Source organism: Hydra viridissima, unplaced genomic scaffold (assembly GCF_058129835.1).
Source record: "Hydra viridissima isolate aposymbiotic clone 2 unplaced genomic scaffold, HvirCarnegie_v1 scaffold_9, whole genome shotgun sequence".
NCBI classification, from domain to species: domain Eukaryota; kingdom Metazoa; phylum Cnidaria; class Hydrozoa; order Anthoathecata; family Hydridae; genus Hydra; species Hydra viridissima.
Genome location: NW_028324308.1, coordinates 8093206 through 8111526, shown reverse-complemented (window position 1 = coordinate 8111526; position 18321 = coordinate 8093206). Strand labels below are relative to the sequence as shown.

The 18321-nt window shown below is 29.8% G+C and overlaps 2 protein-coding genes and 1 long non-coding RNA gene across 13 annotated transcripts; 2 read left to right on the top strand and 1 right to left on the bottom strand.

Moving 5' to 3' along the window:
- The first annotated feature begins 62 nt into the window (after window positions 1-62).
- Window positions 63-5652, top strand: LOC145185167 (molybdenum cofactor biosynthesis protein 1-like). Of its 11 annotated transcripts, none has more exons than XM_090096911.1 (12): window positions 64-243; window positions 343-448; window positions 2039-2206; window positions 3113-3277; window positions 3699-3760; window positions 3839-3910; window positions 4076-4115; window positions 4198-4310; window positions 4417-4527; window positions 4605-4725; window positions 4835-4895; window positions 5010-5652. In XM_090096911.1, exons 1-11 carry the CDS (start codon window positions 169-171, stop codon window positions 4888-4890), a joined length of 1089 nt encoding a protein of 362 aa, XP_089953037.1. In that variant the 5' UTR covers window positions 64-168; the 3' UTR covers window positions 4891-4895; window positions 5010-5652. The 11 variants fall into 11 exon arrangements, 8 of the variants coding, with proteins under 8 accessions (XP_089953035.1, XP_089953036.1, XP_089953037.1 ...); XM_090096912.1 differs by having other exon boundaries at window positions 5007-5652; XM_090096909.1 differs by lacking the exon at window positions 4835-4895 and having other exon boundaries at window positions 63-243.
- On the bottom strand, window positions 84-2653 carry LOC149883844 (uncharacterized). Its single transcript, XR_016455335.1, has 2 exons — window positions 1795-2653; window positions 84-1702 (listed from the first exon to the last, which is right to left on the bottom strand). It is a non-coding gene; the product is annotated as an uncharacterized LOC149883844 (long non-coding RNA).
- Window positions 5653-15647: 9995 nt separating the features above from the next.
- LOC149883843 (uncharacterized) lies at window positions 15648-17309 on the top strand. Its single transcript, XM_090098075.1, has 2 exons — window positions 15648-16024; window positions 16571-17309. The coding sequence occupies exons 1-2, from the start codon at window positions 15965-15967 to the stop codon at window positions 17288-17290; spliced, it is 780 nt and encodes a 259-aa protein (XP_089954201.1). The 5' UTR covers window positions 15648-15964; the 3' UTR covers window positions 17291-17309.
- Window positions 17310-18321: the final 1012 nt, after the last annotated feature.

Here is an 18321-nt window from a genome sequence, read left to right as displayed (position 1 = left end):
TTAAAGCATTATAATGATGCTCTTAGTACAAAATTTTGCTTTACAAATACAAATTCTTTAATTTTGTCTATGTATAATTGCATAGTTAAATGACATATAGTTACCAAGAGTGATTCCAAGACTATTTTTACTAATGCAGCTTTGATTGTTGAGGAATCTTATCAAGTTATGTACAAGACAAAGACAGTACTCAATTTTGTGTTAAGAAAAAAAGAATGCTTTGCACGCTTATTTTCTAATCAGGTATTTTCTATGCATACATTATTATTTGTGTTATTTTCTTTTTATTGAATTAAAATTTCTTTTTCAAGTTTCTGAAATGAGATTTGTTTTTGGTAAAAGGTTTTAAATAAAGAGCAGAAGCCTTTTTCAGCATTCCTCACTGATTCTTTTGGCAGAAAACACACTTATCTAAGAATTTCACTTACTGAAAGATGTAGTTTAAGATGTAAGTGTTTTAAATTATCTCTATTTCTTTTTTTTATTGCTCTCATAATTATTCTTTACTTGACTTAGAGCTTTTATTTGCGCTGTTAAGTGTACTGTGGTTAGTTTCTGATAATATCTCACACTCAAAAGCTTTTTACTCACACTCAAAAGCTATTATTACTTACACTCGAAAGCTATTATTACTTACACTCGAAAGCTATTATTACTTACACTTGAAAGCTATTTTTACTAGCATTTTTTATTGTCAATAAAGATTCTTTACTCTTATAAAATGTTATGCTTTGTATGAATAACAAAAGTATAAAATTGCTTGATAATTTTAAATTTAACTATTAATCATTTTGAGCCTTTTATGAAAGGTTGAGTTAATAAAAGTCTAAAGTATATACAGGCAAAAAAAAAAAAAAAAAGAAGCTGAAAATACGAAGTCTTAATAAGTGAATAGAAGTTTTGTCTTAGAAGCCTTATCCATTAATTTTTTTCCAAAGTATATGTTCCATAAGTTTATACATTTTTTTCATTCAAAAACTTGATGTTTTTATTAATTTATGAAATAATGTGACTAAAAATCCGGATAAACTTTGTAGCTTAAATATATCTAACAATGTTTTATAATTTCATAATCCTACCTATTATGTTGCAAATTCGATCCTCTACAATATATCATAGTCCTTATTTTTTCAGAACTTAATTAAACATGTCTAAAAGCTTGAATAATCCAAAAGAGGATAAACATTTGTTGAATCACTTTTGCATGGAAAATGCCCCAAAAATCAACCATAAATAATATACTGCAGTAAAAGGAGAACAATATAGGACCAGATTGAAGGGTTGGAAGTGGGTGGACTGCAAGTAAAATGCCTAAGAAACATATAAAGCGCGTAGAAAAATGGATTGATAAGAAGGATGGTCTTTCAAGGATGTGTACATTTCGAAGCATCTGGTTAAATTAAAGAAGTTCATTAACAAGGTTCACAAAAATGACAATATTGTGTTCTGACCTTATCTAGCTTTCGCATTATTCAAACAAAGTGCAAAGTTACCTAAAAAGTAAAAAGATTGACTATGTGCCAAGAGACAAAATTTCTTCTATTGTACCCAAATTGTCTCCAATCAAGGATTTTTGAACTGAAATTAAAACTGGAGTATGCAGATAATTGGCAAGCTGAAAATCTCCGCCAACTAAGAAATTGAATTGAGTATAGTATGAAAAAAATTGACTGAAATCGTGTACATAGGCTTGGGGCTAGTTCTTTCACAAGAATTGACCGTGTTTGCCAAATGGACTGATAAACCAATAATTTTTATTTTATTTTATAAAACATAAGTTTGTTGTTATTATGCTTTTTAAATTAATAAAGTTGATAACTCCATTCAAGAGATTCATTTTCAAATTTTGTCTGGATTTTTAGTTGTCATGTGTTAGTTTATGTAATTATTTTGTAATTAGTTTGTTTAATCGAGAGTTCTTTAATTGAGAGTTCTTTAAAAGATTTGAGTAAAAAAAAAAATTTTTAAGTTTTATTTAATAGTAATTTTAATGTTGTAAAATGAGGTAAAAAGTCTTTTTATTTTGATTTTTTGGAAGGTGGTTACTGTATGCCAGAAGAAGGTGTTTTGTTAACACATGAAGACAAACTTTTATCAAAGGAGGAAATGATACGATTAGCAAGATTATTTGTTAATGAGGGTGTCAACAAAATTAGACTTACTGGTGGTGAACCACTGGTCAGAAAAGATATTGTGGAAATTTGTGGTAAAATAGATTTCTTTAAAGCCTGATATTAATATTTTAAAAACATAAATTTTTAACCTCAAAGAAACTGTTAAAACAGAAAGTGGAAAATCTAACAAGAGACTTAGGATTAGTTACTTTAGGTTACTTAAGGTTACTTAAGGTTTTGTAACTAACTCAATTACTGTTTTTTTCTGTTTGTTAACTAGGTTTGATACTTAAATTCTACTATGTTTTTTCATGTGTTTTCCAAATAGAAGTATATTTCTCAAATTACTTATGTGTTTATATTACACAAAGAAGGGACAAAGTTGGTCAATATAGAAAATCTGAAATTTAAAAGATTACATAACAGGTTTTCCCTTTGCACTTATACATAATATTCTATGGTTTATACAAAATCCATGAGGAAAATATTTGCTTTGCTATATGCATTTGCTGTCAAACTAAAATATAAAAAGGAAAAAATACCATTTCAATGACATTACATTCTAGATCAAAACCCAAATATTTTTGAAAGTTGCAGAAGCTTCACAAGAGTTGAATTCCTGTAAAATTCTTGAAAAGAGTTTTATAATAGTTTTCTATGGTAAAAGAACTTGTGTTGTTTTATAATAGTTTTCTATGGTAAAAGAACTTGTATTGTTTTATAATAGTTTTGTTGTTTTGTTTTAAAATTTACAGAAATTAATTTTGAATTTAAAATTATTGAAAAAATGCCAGTAGTTCCAAAGAACATGCTGAAAATACTGAAAGTTTGATACTTTGAAAAAATTTGAAATAAACAACCCAAAATATTTTTATTTCATCTGTGGTGATTTGGTGTAAAAAATTGCTAAATAATAAAATTTTAAATTTATTCTTGATAAATGTTTATATTAAAAAAAATTTGTTTTTTTTTAAATAATGTCATTCTTAAAATATTAGAGGTACTCAGCTCCTTGAAAGGACTTGACACTCTTGCTATCACAACAAATGGATTGGTGGCTGAGCAAAAACTTCCTTTGTTAAAACAAGCAGGTTTAACAAATGTCAATATAAGCTTAGATACTATGATAGAGAAAAAGTTTGAATTTATCTCCCGCAGGAAAGGTAAGTTCTCATTAAAAAGTCCTACCTTGTGTTTGCTTTTACTTCATTCTACTATAGTGTTTGTTAGGGCAAAAATAATTATTTGTAATATATAGAAATAAAAATGACCATTAAGCACTTAAATCAGAGAAATCTTTTAGGGCATATCTTAGTTCTTTTTGTTTCTGGAATAAGAAACAAAAACTGTTATATTCACTAATTTGTTTTGTTTAAGAAATATTCTCTTATCTGTCCCAATAAAACATCACTTAAAGTACATTTTAAGAGATATAAAATAGAAAAATTGTTTCAAAAGTAACCTGGCAATAGAATGAATTTATTACTTTTTTTCTTTCTTGATGTATAATGCAAAGAATAAACCCAAAAGATACTCAATAAGATAAAGTTTTATTTTTATCTACCATACTTAAATTTTTCCTAGGCTTACAAAAGGTTTTTAAAGCAATCGATAAAGCAATTGAGTTGAAGTTTATTTCTGTCAAGGTAAACAATTTTTATTGTTAATTTGTCTTTATTTTTTAGTCAATATAAATCTTGTTCAAGTTGTTTTTATTTTTCCAGGTAAACTGTGTGGTGATGAAAGGTCTCAATGATGACGAATTAATTGATTTTGTAAATTTTACTCAGAATAAGGTTTAACATCATAAAAATCTGTTATCTTTGCCATTAACTTTGTGCTTTATTAAAAAAAAAAACTTTTGATACTTAGTTGTAATTCTAGTTAGTTTTTTTTCTCCAGTTCTCTTTTAGCATCAATTGAAAAAGAGTCTCTATGACGTAGTTTCTTTTCTTTTCAAGCCAATTGATGTGCGCTTCATTGAGTATATGCCTTTTGATGGTATGTCTATCATCAGATTTATTGGTAGGTTCAATTAAAAAAAAAAATGTTATTGTTATATTTTTTTTATAAAACCTTCTAGGTAACAAATGGACTTATGGTAAATTTGTACCATATCATGAAATGTTAAAGTTAATTTGTGAAAAGTTTCCTGACATTCAAAAGCTTCCTGATGACTCAAATGACACCTCTAAAGTGCGATTTAGTTTGACCATTGATATTATGTTTTATTTTTTGAAAATTATTTTCTTAAATCTATATTTATTTTTTATGAAAATAAAGTCTTAACTACATATTTCAGCCTTACAAGGTGCCTGGTTTTAAAGGTCAGATAGGTTTTATCACATCAATGAGCAAAAACTTTTGCGCAACATGCAATAGACTTCGTCTTACTGCTGATGGAAATCTAAAAGTAGGAGAAAACTTATAGTTGTATTTTTTTTAGCCTATTAACTTTTTAAAATTTATTTTACTCTATATTTTTTCTAGGTTTGTTTATTTGGACCAAACGAAGTTTCCTTGCGTGATCTAATCAGATCTGGTGCATCTGATGCAGACTTACTAAACGTTATATCAACTGCTGTTGATGGCAAAAAAAAGCAGCATGCTGGTAAATATTTAATGGAAGTCGTTCATGTTCTGATACAGGCAAACTTTGTTTTATAAATTATTTTCAAGCAAGGGTTCTCTCCAAAATGATGTCACGAAATTATTTTTAGGAATGCTTACACTTGCTAAAACGAAAAACAGACCAATGATTCTCGTTGGTGGTTGAGATAAGTAATGCTCTAATTCAGTATAATTTTTTGATTCTATGCGAGAACCTTTCGCTTGTCCTATTTTTATTTTATAAAGTTTCATTCTCTTATTTTAAAGTTTGATTTTCTTAAGCAGCTCGTTTCCACTCGATGTATTATCTTGACGTATTTCGATTGACTAGCAAACCAATTCAAAATTTTTTTATGCCTACTCGAGAAATTTCGAGGAGATTTTCATCTATTTCCAGTAGTCACAGTAAGTTAACTCACGTTACTAAAGAAGGTGAAATTAAAATGGTAGACGTTAGTGAAAAAGAATCAACACATCGCTCAGCATCAGCATCTGGTCAGGTGAAAGTTACCAAAGAAATCATGAATCAAATTAAAGGTAACGTTTTGAAAAAAGGTGATGTATTGAATGTTGCAAAGGTGGCAGGTATTTTGGCAGCAAAAAAAACCCACCATTTAATTCCTTTATGTCACAGCATCAACTTATCAAAGATTGATGTTAATATTGAGTTGTTTGAAGAAGAATCAATTGTTAGAGTTCAATCTAGCGTTTCTACCGAAGGGCAGACTGGAGTTGAAATGGAAGCATTAGCAGCTGTGTCGATTTCTTGTCTTACTATTTACGATATGTGCAAAGCTTTATCGCATGACATTATTATTCAAAACATTCAACTGGATAGAAAATCAGGCGGTAAAAGAGATTTCACGCGATAGTTTTTCTGTTATGGTATAAAAGTCTCCGTTTAAATATTAAATTTTTTATCTTGAAATTTTATATTCGATTTTTTTGGTGAGGTTCCCAAAGACAGTCTTAAGCTTCTTTTCCGCTTTAATATACTCGGGTGATTTAAGGCCAGTCTGAGAAAATTTCTTTTTTTTTTTTTTTTTTTTTCATGTTATTTTTGTTTAAATGCGTGTGACGTGTTTTCACCTCGCGGGATTGATCGCATTAAGAATTAGACGTTAAGTATACCGTTTTCAAAGGCCGACATTGTTTTTACGGAAACAGCCTATAATACTTAAAAATATACATGTAAATATAAATATTTATATTTAATAAAAAGTATTACTTTATTTTTATTAAATGTAAATTATTATATTTACCTATTTAAAGTGTATGTTCTTATTGAACTTGAGGTTTCAAAATATTACATGCTTTTTGAGAATGCTGCACAGAAATGGCTTTATTGGGTCAACTAAGGTCTTTATGAAAAAAATTGGACAATTATCTAGATTTTCTGTAAAAGTATCTTTCTTCGATACGAATGTGAAGAACCTGGCACTAAAAATCTTCATACTTTTTCTTTTTTTGAGAATGATGGATTTCTTTTAGGCCTCCTAAAATTTCAATTTTTATATAAAAAATACTTAAACAGTTTAGCTATGTTCTTAGGTTCGAATTTAAATGTTCAAAACCTCTTCAACTTTGTTTACTTTTTTGTTGTTGTTGTGAAATTCAAAATTTGCACAGTAGAAATAGGAGAAACGTAATAAAATACCCCTTAAAAGTCTTTTTAAAGGGTATTTGTCACTCGCCTATAGTACAAAAGGGTATTAAAATTAGGTTTACTGGCCCTGCCATCAGTCTGATCCACCATGTGCTTTACATAACCTTGCATATTTCAGCCTTTGTCAACTTCCAAAAGTTTTCCAAAGTATTTTCTAAAAATTAATAATGGAGAAGCTGGATGAAAGAATGAAATTTAGCAAAACCCTATTGTGAGATTTAACACAATTACAAGTGATCAATTATTGGTAAAAAAAAAAAAAAAAAGATTAATTAGTATTTTACATTTTCATTTCTTACTTTTGCAATGAAATAATCTACTTAATACTATGATCTCATTCCCATATATTGCATTTTGAAGAGTGCTTGATATTTATTTTTCATTGTTCTATGAGAAACAAGGATTAAAAAATTGTCCAGCACCTTGTATTTTATACAATATAATGTAGTTACCATATAATGAAAAATTTTAATGGAATTCAAGGAAGAAATTTGAAAAGTTTCTCTCATATGTATAGGTTTTATTTAGACCCACCACCAATTAAAACTTCAAGGTTGACTAAAGACATAATTGATGAAAAACATTTGAATTTTGCAACTTTTCCTTGTACTTTCAACTTGTCTTGTTTTTTATTAAATTTGCTGAAAAATTAAAGTTTCACAAAACTTGTAGTATTAATTGAAAAATTTAAAACTTAGATGTATGTATGAATGCATGATTGTATGTATTTATGTATGTGTGTGTATGTATGTACCTGCAACATATACCAAGTATATTACACAGAAAATGAATCATAAAAATTAGAAAAGATTAAATAAAACATTAAATTCATTTTCAAGTAAAAACCAAAAACAAAAAGATAAACATAGCAACAAGACAACTGGTTTAACATATTTTCATGTAAAACTTTCAAACTAGAAAATGATTTTTGTTTTGCTTGAAACAGCTACAAAATATTTAAAAATTTAACCCCTTTTTGCATAACTTTTTTATATTGAACTAAACTAATGATTCTAAAAGCATTCTATGGCCTAACATCGAAAAATAAATTAAAAAAAAAAAAAAACATTTTAAGGTAAATAATTGGAAAATATTTATTTGTATCATATATGATACATCATGCAGTAGTGGAACTTTATGAAGAAACTATAGACTAATGTTTGTTGTTAAACAGAGTGTTTATCTTGGAATATGAGCTTGATAGTTATATACACTCAATAAAGATATCATTAAAAATAAAAAGTGTAATGATGGAAATCTTTAAAAACACTTGCGGTCCTTATTTATACACAGCACAGTTTCACACTTTTCACAAAATGAATATGTCAAGGCGAAACACTTGTCATATTTGCAACGAGCCCGCTTTTCATTCAATATGGGCCAACTTGATCAAACTTGATCAAAGTCCAACTTGATCAAACCGAATCGCTTCATGGGGAATGTCAATTTTTGGACCGACACGAGGCGTGATGTCAGCAAGTGATGGACAACCGGCTTTTCGTTTAAGTGACACATTAACAACATTAACAACAAATCTGCTACCGCCAATTTGAATCTGTCAAGTGGAGTTAACGGATTACGCTTCTGCCACAGAATCCAGGCATTGATTACGGACATATCAAGCAAGTGGAAAAAGATCCAATGATGCCACTTTTTCGACCGAATCTTGTTCCTGTAATAGCCAAGTAGAGAATCAAGCAAGTCAACTCCGCCCATGTGCTTGTTGGAGATAGTGACAATTCCCGGACAGGAAATGTTGATATGGCACGTATCTTTTTTTGAAAATCTTTTAACTTCGATTGAAGGTTTACTTCCAATAAAATTGGACAGCAAGGTTACAACTTTGTTATCAAACCAGGAAACTATTGATACATCAACTTTGTCAACCGTCAACCTTGGTAACATGTTCGGTAAATGTCCCGCAACCCTTTTGCTTCATTTCCTTATATGACAAGACTGGGCAATTTCCAACACGGTTCCTACGTGCAGCTCCAACCATTTGAATTCCCCTCTTGAACATATAAACATTCAAACCAATGCTGTTGAACCAATTGTCAACATACAATTTATGATTAACGTCATCTGACAAGATTCGGGCAAGACGCATGACAATGTTACTACTTACCCAAAGGTCTGGTTCATTCTCAAGGCAAATGTTGTCACCTCCTCCACAGTAAACTTAAAATTATAGCTGAAGCCAGAGACACCACTCAGGACAAAAACTTTAAATCCCCATTTGTGCGGTTTTTTAGGGTTGTATTGTTTGATTGAATATCTCCCTTTGAACGGAACAATCTGCTCATCAACCCCCAAACTTTCTTCTATTGGAATACTGTTCAGCTGTTCATTTATTTTGTTTATAAGAGGGCGGATCTTGAAAAGTTTATCGTCTTTGTCAGCAGCGCTGTTGTCACAAAAATATAAAATTACAAATTTTTTTCCTTAGATGCATAATGTATCATTTCTGATACAGTTAAAAAAAGAGTCATGGAAATATGACAGTTCATAAAAATAAGTAAACAAATACCCAAGAGGACTACCAATATGTATAAGAAACTTTGGAAATTTTTTTGAGTTTATGATTAAAAGGAATCTTGCTCGACAAAACGATGTGCTAACAAGAATTAGTTGATTTGCTGCCGGATGCCATTTTGATAACACAAAGAATAAAAGTTAAAGTAAAAGTTGCAAAAACAACCTAAGTGCGGTGGCCACACTCACCTAAATATAGTAGGCTTAAAATAATCCCATTTCCTGTTAAAAATCTCAGCGCATTCATCCAGAAATGCACAATTTATAAACTGTATCATATATGATACAGTATGCAGAAAGGGGTTAAAATTTCATGTCAAATAAAATGTGAATTTAATCACATCCCAGCTAACACAAAACGTTTAAGAAACGTTCGTAGAACGCCAGAAACGGTTGGGCACGTTCTAAGAACGTTTCCAACGTTCTTTGAACGTACTTGAACGTTTTGTGTAAGCTGGGATGGTTTCACCCGAAAAAAAAAAAAAATCTTAAAGACGCTTATCGATTTAATTGCTCGAAGTGCCGTTAACGATGATCGCTCCTTTTAGTCGTGCCAGGCAGTTTATAAAAAACGTCGGATTTTCTAATCGTACCACAAATCAAAAGTTGTGCAAGTGGATTTTATCGAATTGTACTAGACTGAACATTACTGAAAAAGTTGTGCTTAGAGATCATTTTGCTTATTTTTAAAGATATTCTCCTTTTTCAGAAAAGACAAAATCCGTCATAACCCATAATGCCGTAAAAAATTAGGGTAACGAGGGGAAAAATGAGACACTTAAGCACTAATTTATGTAATACTTTTGAAAAAATAACTTTTGAAAAAATAAATTGATATTTTTCAAATCTTTTACCATCTTACTTGAAGCTTACAAAATATGAGTTGCAAAACTGCAGTGGTTTGGTCACCAGAGATCATTTATTAACAGCACCTATCCTGTCTCATTTTGCCTCGCATAGCGGGGCAAAGTGAGACAGATTTTTATTTTTAGTAATTTAAATAAATAAAGATAAACAAAACAGATCTTTAAGAGGATTAGCAAGAAATACATTTTAATATATTACAGCTATACTCAAACTGTCACTAGTCACATAAATCACATATTGCTTGACCAGTATTTTGAAACGAACAACAGTCCGAATGAGCCAAAGTTGTGCATTTTGAACATTGACTCCACTTCTCTCCTTTTGCAGCCTTACTCCATAAACCATTACAAACATAACATTCCCAGTCTTCAACACTTAAACTTTTAACTTTTTTTTTACCCTTTCCATATGCACTTTTATTTTCTATTTTGCGTTCTTTTAACTTTTTTGATTTTTCAGAGAATTCAAATAGTGATTTTCTGTAATGTGATGTTGTTATTAAAAAATAAAGTAAATATAAACATCAGGCAATTATTTGCTTCAATTTGATTAAATATTTATTATGTTTAAATATAAGTATATAAAAAAATATAAAACATAATTCTATATTGGATAACAACTAAACATTTCAATTAATAAAATAAAAAGTAAGTAAATACAGTATAATAAATTTAAATCTACAGCACGTTAATATTAATATTTGCTATGTTTGTTGTTTTAAAGTAAAACATTAAATAAACATAATATTAGATATCGGCAAAACAAATACAAACAGAATGTCTCGTTTTGCCCCGTATAATGTTGGCATTGAATTGCCTAATTTCCTGACTATTTTATTGAAGAAATAAAATACCAAAGAATGGGAATGATAGAAAAAGGCCTAAAGATTCTAATAAAAAAAACTTTAAACAAAAAAAGCTTTTCCACTCAGTGAGATCAAAAAAGGCTAGGAAAAAAATTAAATAACAACACTTAAAAATTCGTAATTTTCGCGAAGCCAAGGGATAAAATGATTCCCCTTCTACTCAAGTTTTTTATTTCAAAGTGACTCAATATATTTTTCTTGATACAAAATAGTTTTTGAACACAACTGAATATTTAAAAATCTTGCAAATAATAATTTGTAGGGCTGGCATCATGATAAACGCGAACTGTCTCATATTGCCCCACTGTCTCATTTTGCCCCGCGTTACCCTAATATTTCAATTCTTCACAACTTTTGCCTGGTAACGTTGATTTTAGTGAATTGTTTGCCAAAAAAATATTATGCTCAAAAGAAATGTTTAGTGGTGCAACCAAACACTCTTAAAAGCCAGACATGCCTTAAATCACCCGAGTAGCGTTAACCTCGAAACATCTAATCCTTGTCCTCAATAAAATCACGTGATTCATGGAAAATTTTTGGTAAATTTATAAAACATACGTAAAAAAAATTTATTTTTATGCAAAAAGTGTAGTGGTATATTTCTAAATGTTGAATTGAATAGTTGAAATGAAAGCGTATTTTGTCCTCAATACTTATGTGTTTATATATTAGTGTGTTAAAACAGTATCAAACGATTAAAAAATATATTAAAAACCAAGACTCGGCGTTAAGACATGGAGAAATAACGAAACGAAACTTTTTAGATATACATTTATTTAAAATATTACACCATAAAATTATAAAACTAAATAGCAAATAATACAAATTTTTTCTCAACAGATATTAACTTCTGTTGACCAACTTTGGACTAATTGGATTTTTGTTGTTAAATTAAGGAGGTTGGAATATGGTTTATATATCCTTTTTATATCACATCAAGTCTGTTCTCTCCACAAAGCTTAATGCTCGTCTTTTGCTTTGGCTCCGTATTGTAAGCAGCATCAGCAAAACTAAGCCCCCTGAAAATAGAACACTAATATTCTAACAGTTTATATTTCAATACAAATGGTTTCAATTTGAGTTTTTTTAAACGTAGCGCAAAGTGATAGAAAGAATTTGGTCCTAAGATGGTTAGATATGTTGCAATATTTCACGCAGGATATCTTTGTGTACTTCAATCGTATAGAACAAAATTTACTTCGAGTGTGCTGTTCCAACTGTGGATTACTCGTAAAATAAGAATTGTCATGAAATCAATTGTTTTCACCTAAGAAAAAATTTGACTTCACTAAAAACTTTTTAATTCCTGGATCATATTACAGTTGGATTGTCTACATCATTTTTTACTTCGATAAGAACTATAACACAGCTGGATTTTTTTTTTTTTTACTGAACATTTCATCAAATTGAGCTAAAGAAATTTTGATAAATTTATTTTTTTGGAATTTACTAATGCGCAGTAATTCTTTTAGTTTCGTTACAAGAATATTCTTTTTTTAAATTTTAAAAAGATAATGTTAATGATTAATTTTTTATACAATTAATTTTTATTAATTTTTAAATACAACGCGAAAGTGAAAAAAGGAAATAAAATATTTTTATGCTTTGTTCCGTCTTATTTTTACCTCCTTTTTGGTGAGACCAGCATGTATATTTGAGTGCTGTTGTAGCAGGTGTGATCTCAATGGAGTGCCTATTTTATGTTTTAGCTTGACCTTAGTGCAGAGGCAAATAGCAAAGAAATTGTTCTTCTCATGGAGTTTGCTAAAGTAAGCTCACAGAAAATTTGCTCTTTTTGGGATGATAATAATAATAAAATAATTAATAACAAAAATAATTATGAAAAAAAAGTTAAGGAACCATTGGTTCAAAAACAATTTGTTTACACATGCTTGATGAACTAAAATGATCACGCTAGCTAAGAAGATTTTGAAAACGTTCTTTTTCGTTTGAAATTTTGATGGTCAATTTTTGTCAACTTTACTCAGATACTCAGATGCTTCTGTCTTAATAAAATAGTACAATCAATTTAAATTCTCATTTACATGTTTTCATTTACATTATCAGTAGATAAACTTACATATAACTGCAGTTAAGTTTCAAAAGTTCCGAAACATACACTGGATTGGTGCAAACATCCATCTTACTTGTGGCAAAAGAACACCTTAGCTTAAACTTGATTTTGTCTCTGTAAATATTTCACCTCTGCAGTCTAGTGTTTTAAATTGTTTGATCAAGCCTAATTTTCTATGTAGTGGAGGTAAAAGAATCTTTTCTACAGGTACTTGAGCAACATTCATAAAAATGTTTTTCCAACTGGAAGCATTTTTATTTAGGAATATTTTTGCAAACCTTAATCGCTTTAGCCGATTTTGTTTTGAAACTAGGGGTTTGTTCTTTGCTATACAGCCTCGAAGGCCGGCTTCTTGTAAATGACGACGAATGATTGGGACTGACACAAGTACGTGATGTGCTAGATGTACAAACTAGCATGTGCTATTTCATTGAGCACGTCCACAGAACAAAATTTGACAAAAAATTTTATTGTCACATTATCGTATTTATGTGCTAAAAATATGCAAGTTCCAAATTGTAAGTTATAATAAGAATTAACATCAAAATTAAATGCGTAGAAAGAAGCTATAAAATATAATTAAAAGAAAATATTATGTAAATAATGGGGTGTACTGTTTCTATGATACCACTGTACATTTGCCATACTTTTATTCAATATACTTCCATTAGCATTTATGACAGTATCATGTTGACTCATAAATCTAAATCAGGGGGAATGGATGTCCATAGGTATCTTTATCCACTCCTTGATAACAACCTTCAGAGAGTTGATAGTGCACTGAGGACGCTGACAGAACTTAAAGAACACCTAGACCAAGTCAAAAACTAACAAATCTGGTAAGTTTTGCGGCCAAAACTCTTTTGACTAGTGTTTTGTAGGTTGGTGATGTAGTAGAGCACTGTCCTCTGGAATATGTGGGCATCTATCCATGGCTAGACATGGTTTCCTAGTTTTCGAATGTACTCGTTTAAGTCAACTTTCAAAGTTTCTTATCTTCAATGATTTCACGTAAACAATAACAAAGTAGGCGCGTAAAAAATCGTACGGAACGTTGTTTTAAAAATCATTTAAAAAAAAATGTGAAGGACAATCGAACTAAAGGAAAGTAAAAAGTTATTTTGAAAGATAATCAACAGGATACTAATTTAGAATAAGTTTACATTTTTACCTTAAACAAATATTTAGATAATTCAAACTGAGCATTAAAGACAAATGCCATCTAATGTTGCAAAAATGTATTAAATCTAAAGAAATATACAAACGAAGGTATAATATTTACTAAATAGAATAATACAGTAATAATATTTACTAAAGAGAAACGCCGAAGACCACAAAGATATTTTCTGTTCGCTAAATATTTTTAGTCAAAAAAATGATACAATACTTTAATTTTTTCATAAAAATGCTGAAAATAAAAATAATAATTTTCCAGTAGTAATCATAAAATGACCAAATTGACCCCGTCCGCATAGTGGATCATATATGATCCAAAATATTTTATCATCATAAAATACAACAACTCAACAAAATAATTTTTTTCTTCTGACAAAAATTTTTTGTTTTTCTATATGAAAAATATATTTTTTTAAAAAATTAAAAAATACGTTTCACTTGCATTTTCATACATTGTATTTTTTTGGTTAGTAAAAAAAAAATCATTCGGTAAAGGTTTAAATCTTATTTAAAACCCAATTTAAGACGACCAGGGAGAAAAGGGCATGTTCTTGGTATCGAGACCCATTTTCTCGTGGAGTAGATCTTTTTTTTCTAAAAACTTAAGCACAAGTTTAATTGAACTGTTAAAAGTTAAAGACTGCTTTTTTTGCCCAAGTGATTTTCAATTGTTGACATTTAACAAAATATTTGACATAAATATTTAATAAAATATTGAAAAAATAACTGAGTACTGGAATAAAACGAAGTCGTTTTAAGTCGGTGAAAGTATTGTAAAGTATTTCGGTGAAAGTATTGCATAACCCAAATTAAATTAGTCAATGATAAAATTTTATGCAGCATTTTTAACAATCTACGGTAAATATTAATCTTTTTAATAAAAAATCCAAACCCTTTAACCGCCAATAAAATGATTAGAAACCTAACTAGCAGATAAATTGTAAACGCTCTTTTTACAAAGTGTAAAAACTGCTTACCGCATTACAAATGTAAAAAAATTTTCTTGTAACTTTCTAAAACTGTTTGCTAAAAAAGTAGAAACGTTCTAATTTTATATTTGCACAAAATAGATTCAGTGCAAAACGTTTAAATAAATCTAAATGGTGAGGTAAATATTTTTGAAAAAAAACACGTTCAATTAGGTATATAAAATAGCAAGCGATAAAAAAAAGAGTCATAACTAATCCATCGTGGTTCGTTGAGTAATTTGAAAAGTTCATGATAAGAAATTGAAAAAAAAGTTAAATTGAAGTAGCATCGTATGTATTTTTTTAAATTTCTGAAAGAAAAAGCAACGGATTTAAGCAAAAGTTTTCGAAAGGGGCTCTATTGGAATCATGATAAATTGTTTTAAAAGAAGCCCTGCTGGAATCATGATTAAATATTTTAATTACGATTAATATGTAATGTCAAATTACGCACAAACAACTGATGACGATAAAAATGCAAAATACTTAATGAAAAAAGATCCTCAAATCGATCCAACGAAGAAATAATTTTTTATTACTAAAAATTTTTTAACTAATAAAAGTTTTCCTGTGCAGAAAAGCATTGAGTGTTGTTACTTTTATTAGAGAATTTAACAACAATAAAAAGACCCTGGTAATGACATGGTACGAGCACCATTTATCTCCCAGAATAAAAATTAACACGGAAAAATAAAAAACTTTGAAATGATCATCATCATTATTTTACGTCATCATTTTACGTCATGATTAGGTTTTGATAATGAAATACATTCTTAAATAAGAATTTCGTATTCCGAATAAAAGAACATGAAAGTGGCGTTTTAAAACTGGTTTTTTAAAGTAGTTTTTCTGTGATAATAGTGCAATCAGAAAAAAAAAAATTAATCGTTAAGAACATTCACAGGCAAAAATGAATGAGAATTAACACTTCTTTTTTGAAAAACATTAAGTAGATTTCATGTTGTTTTAAAACATTCCGATTGATAACTTATTTCCGTAAATTAATATCGTTCGTCATCAAACATTAAAATTCAGCCTTTAAAAAGGACGTAATGCGAGTGCGAAATCAATTCTATCAAGAGAGCACCAGCAATGTGGAATTGGAAGTGGTTGAGATATAGTTGTATTGGAAGAGGCCACCATGGTTCATCGGTAATCATCAGTTCATCTTACTATAAAATACTTAGAAGGATATGGAATTATCCGTTTATTTTAATTACTGCGCTTTTACAAAAGATCTACTTTTATTTTTAACATTTACCATTTTTCTGGTAAAATAACGTGAGGAGTCTCCTGTTATGAAACAACAACTTTTCAAAACATTTAAGAATTTCTAAAGTAAATAGATAAGCGTGCAATATTTTCTTCTATGAGAAGTTTGTTATATTGCAAAAAAGTTTGAGCTTTAGCTCATGTATCATTTGCAAATAAAATCCTACTAAAATTATAAAATTAAACTTTCTTTGTTTGGTTTTAGTCTGATGAATAATTATATTTTAGTTGTTATCTCACAATGGCAAGTTTTATGCGCTTTTTCATTACAAACTAAACGAATGCATTTTAGTACAAATTGGCGTTATTTTCTTACCAGTTGGCGTTATATTTATAGTTGTTATATTTATAGCAAAATATAAATGGAGAAATTACCTCTTCTTTTAATAGACGCATTTTTATATACTATTTGCTCTTATGCTCTAGGGCTCATCGTTAAAGTTCACCTTGATGGCATCTGATGGTCAATTTCAGGATTACAATAAACCTAATAAAGGTGAAAAACAATCTTTGAGTTTAAATTGTTTATCTTTTAAAGAGCACGTAAATCTTCAGAGGGGGAACCAATCAAACAAAGCATGTACCAATTTTCGATCAATATCTGTGGACCATATTATTAAAAACTTAAGCACATTTTTAAACAAGAGCCTCAATTATTTGTCAGAGTTTGAGGATCACGGATTAACAGAAGAAAGCTTTTTAGAGTATTCTTCGGAAGTTTCCTTAGATGAAGCTTATATACACGTCAGACCGCAATACAGAAAGACAAGAAGAAAAAAAGTCAGAGAAAGATATTCAGATGTTAAAAATATCAAAATTAAGCGTCAGACTTACCAGATAAATACAACGGTTCTCAGAGAGAATGAACATTGCAATAGTTATGAAAAAAAATACGAGTCGGATTTTAAAAGCTCTAATAGTATTGAGCAATTTATCGAGGAAAAAAAATTTCATCACGAAGACACTTTTGATGCTATTCAAATTAGACGAAGAAAACATAATCTCGCGGAACAAGATCATAATAATCACAAAAATCAAATCGATGAATATAAGAGGTATTCAAAAGAACAGAAAAGAAAATTAATCAAAAAAATGTCGAACACAAAAAAATGTCCAGAAAATAATGTATTTTTAGGTCTTATTTAAACACGTTTTATTTTATAAATTTTTTTATAATCCAATTAGGGTGCTCCTAAGCATGAAAAAGTTTAGCTTGACTTGCCCTTCCGTCATTGCAAGCGACAAAGGTGTCTGTGAAGCATTTAGGCATTGTGAGTGCAAGTGTTTTTAAAAATATTGTTAAAAAGACTTCAAGACGGTTTTTTTTAATATTATAAATGATGAATAAAAAAACGAGCGAAGTACATAAATATACTTAGCTTGTTTTTTTTTAAAATCTTATTCACACATCATTACCAAAAATTATTTAGGCTATATCATTCATCATCTAAATTTTCACTGGTTGCAAAGCTGAAACTTGAGGGAATTGACGGAAGGGCAACTTTTCGTCAATTTTGGGGTCAGTGACACCAATTTTGGTAGCTACGGTTCTGTGAAAGGAAAGTGTTCGTCTCTAGTATCTACTGTAGTAAATTCATACTATACAACCTCTCCGTGGCGCAACTAGTTACTTAGGCAACTAAGGCTAATGTATAGTGGGTCTCCAGGGGTAAGGGGTATAAAGATCTTACCCAAAATCCATCTTAAGGTGCTGTTGGGCTAACAATCCAACAGTGCTGATGGACCTTTTGATTGTTGCTGCAGCTAAAAGTGGGAATGAGGTGGCCCCTATCGGAAAGGGGGAGGTAACAGTCAAAAACACAACATGAGTAGTTGGTGGATCGGAGGTATGCGTAATCATGCACCCAGGTACTGGTGGCACTTGGTTATGTCACTTATGTAAAGCGACATTTAACACCGGGAATGATCTGAAACTTCACCTCTCCAAAATGCTGGCGCATTTTGGCGAGGTGAAACTTCAGATCTTTCCCGGTGTTAAAATCTCCTACAAGTGCAATGCATGCCCTTTCGCATACGACAATTCGCGAAGTGTGGTTCGCACATGTGGTACTGTAAGGGTGAGAAGGATGAGACGGAGAAACAGTTTGTTTGCGCGAACTGTTCTTTCGGATCGGACTCTCTCTCAGGACTGTAAGTGCATCGGGAGAGGAAACACC

What these genes read in the sequence shown, in the direction of transcription:
- LOC145185167 (XM_090096909.1), top strand. Translation starts at nt 169, where the DNA reads ATGTACAAGACAAAGACAGTACTCAATTTTGTGTTAAGAAAAAAAGAA. An exon ending in TGAGTATATGCCTTTTGATG is followed by an intron (nt 4,116 to 4,197) that starts GTATGTCTATCA and finishes AAAACCTTCTAG; the next exon opens with GTAACAAATGGACTTATGGT. An exon ending in ACTCAAATGACACCTCTAAA is followed by an intron (nt 4,311 to 4,416) that starts GTGCGATTTAGT and finishes TACATATTTCAG; the next exon opens with CCTTACAAGGTGCCTGGTTT.
- LOC149883843 (XM_090098075.1), top strand. Translation starts at nt 15,965, where the DNA reads ATGTGGAATTGGAAGTGGTTGAGATATAGTTGTATTGGAAGAGGCCAC. An exon ending in GAGGCCACCATGGTTCATCG is followed by an intron (nt 16,025 to 16,570) that starts GTAATCATCAGT and finishes CTTATGCTCTAG; the next exon opens with GGCTCATCGTTAAAGTTCAC.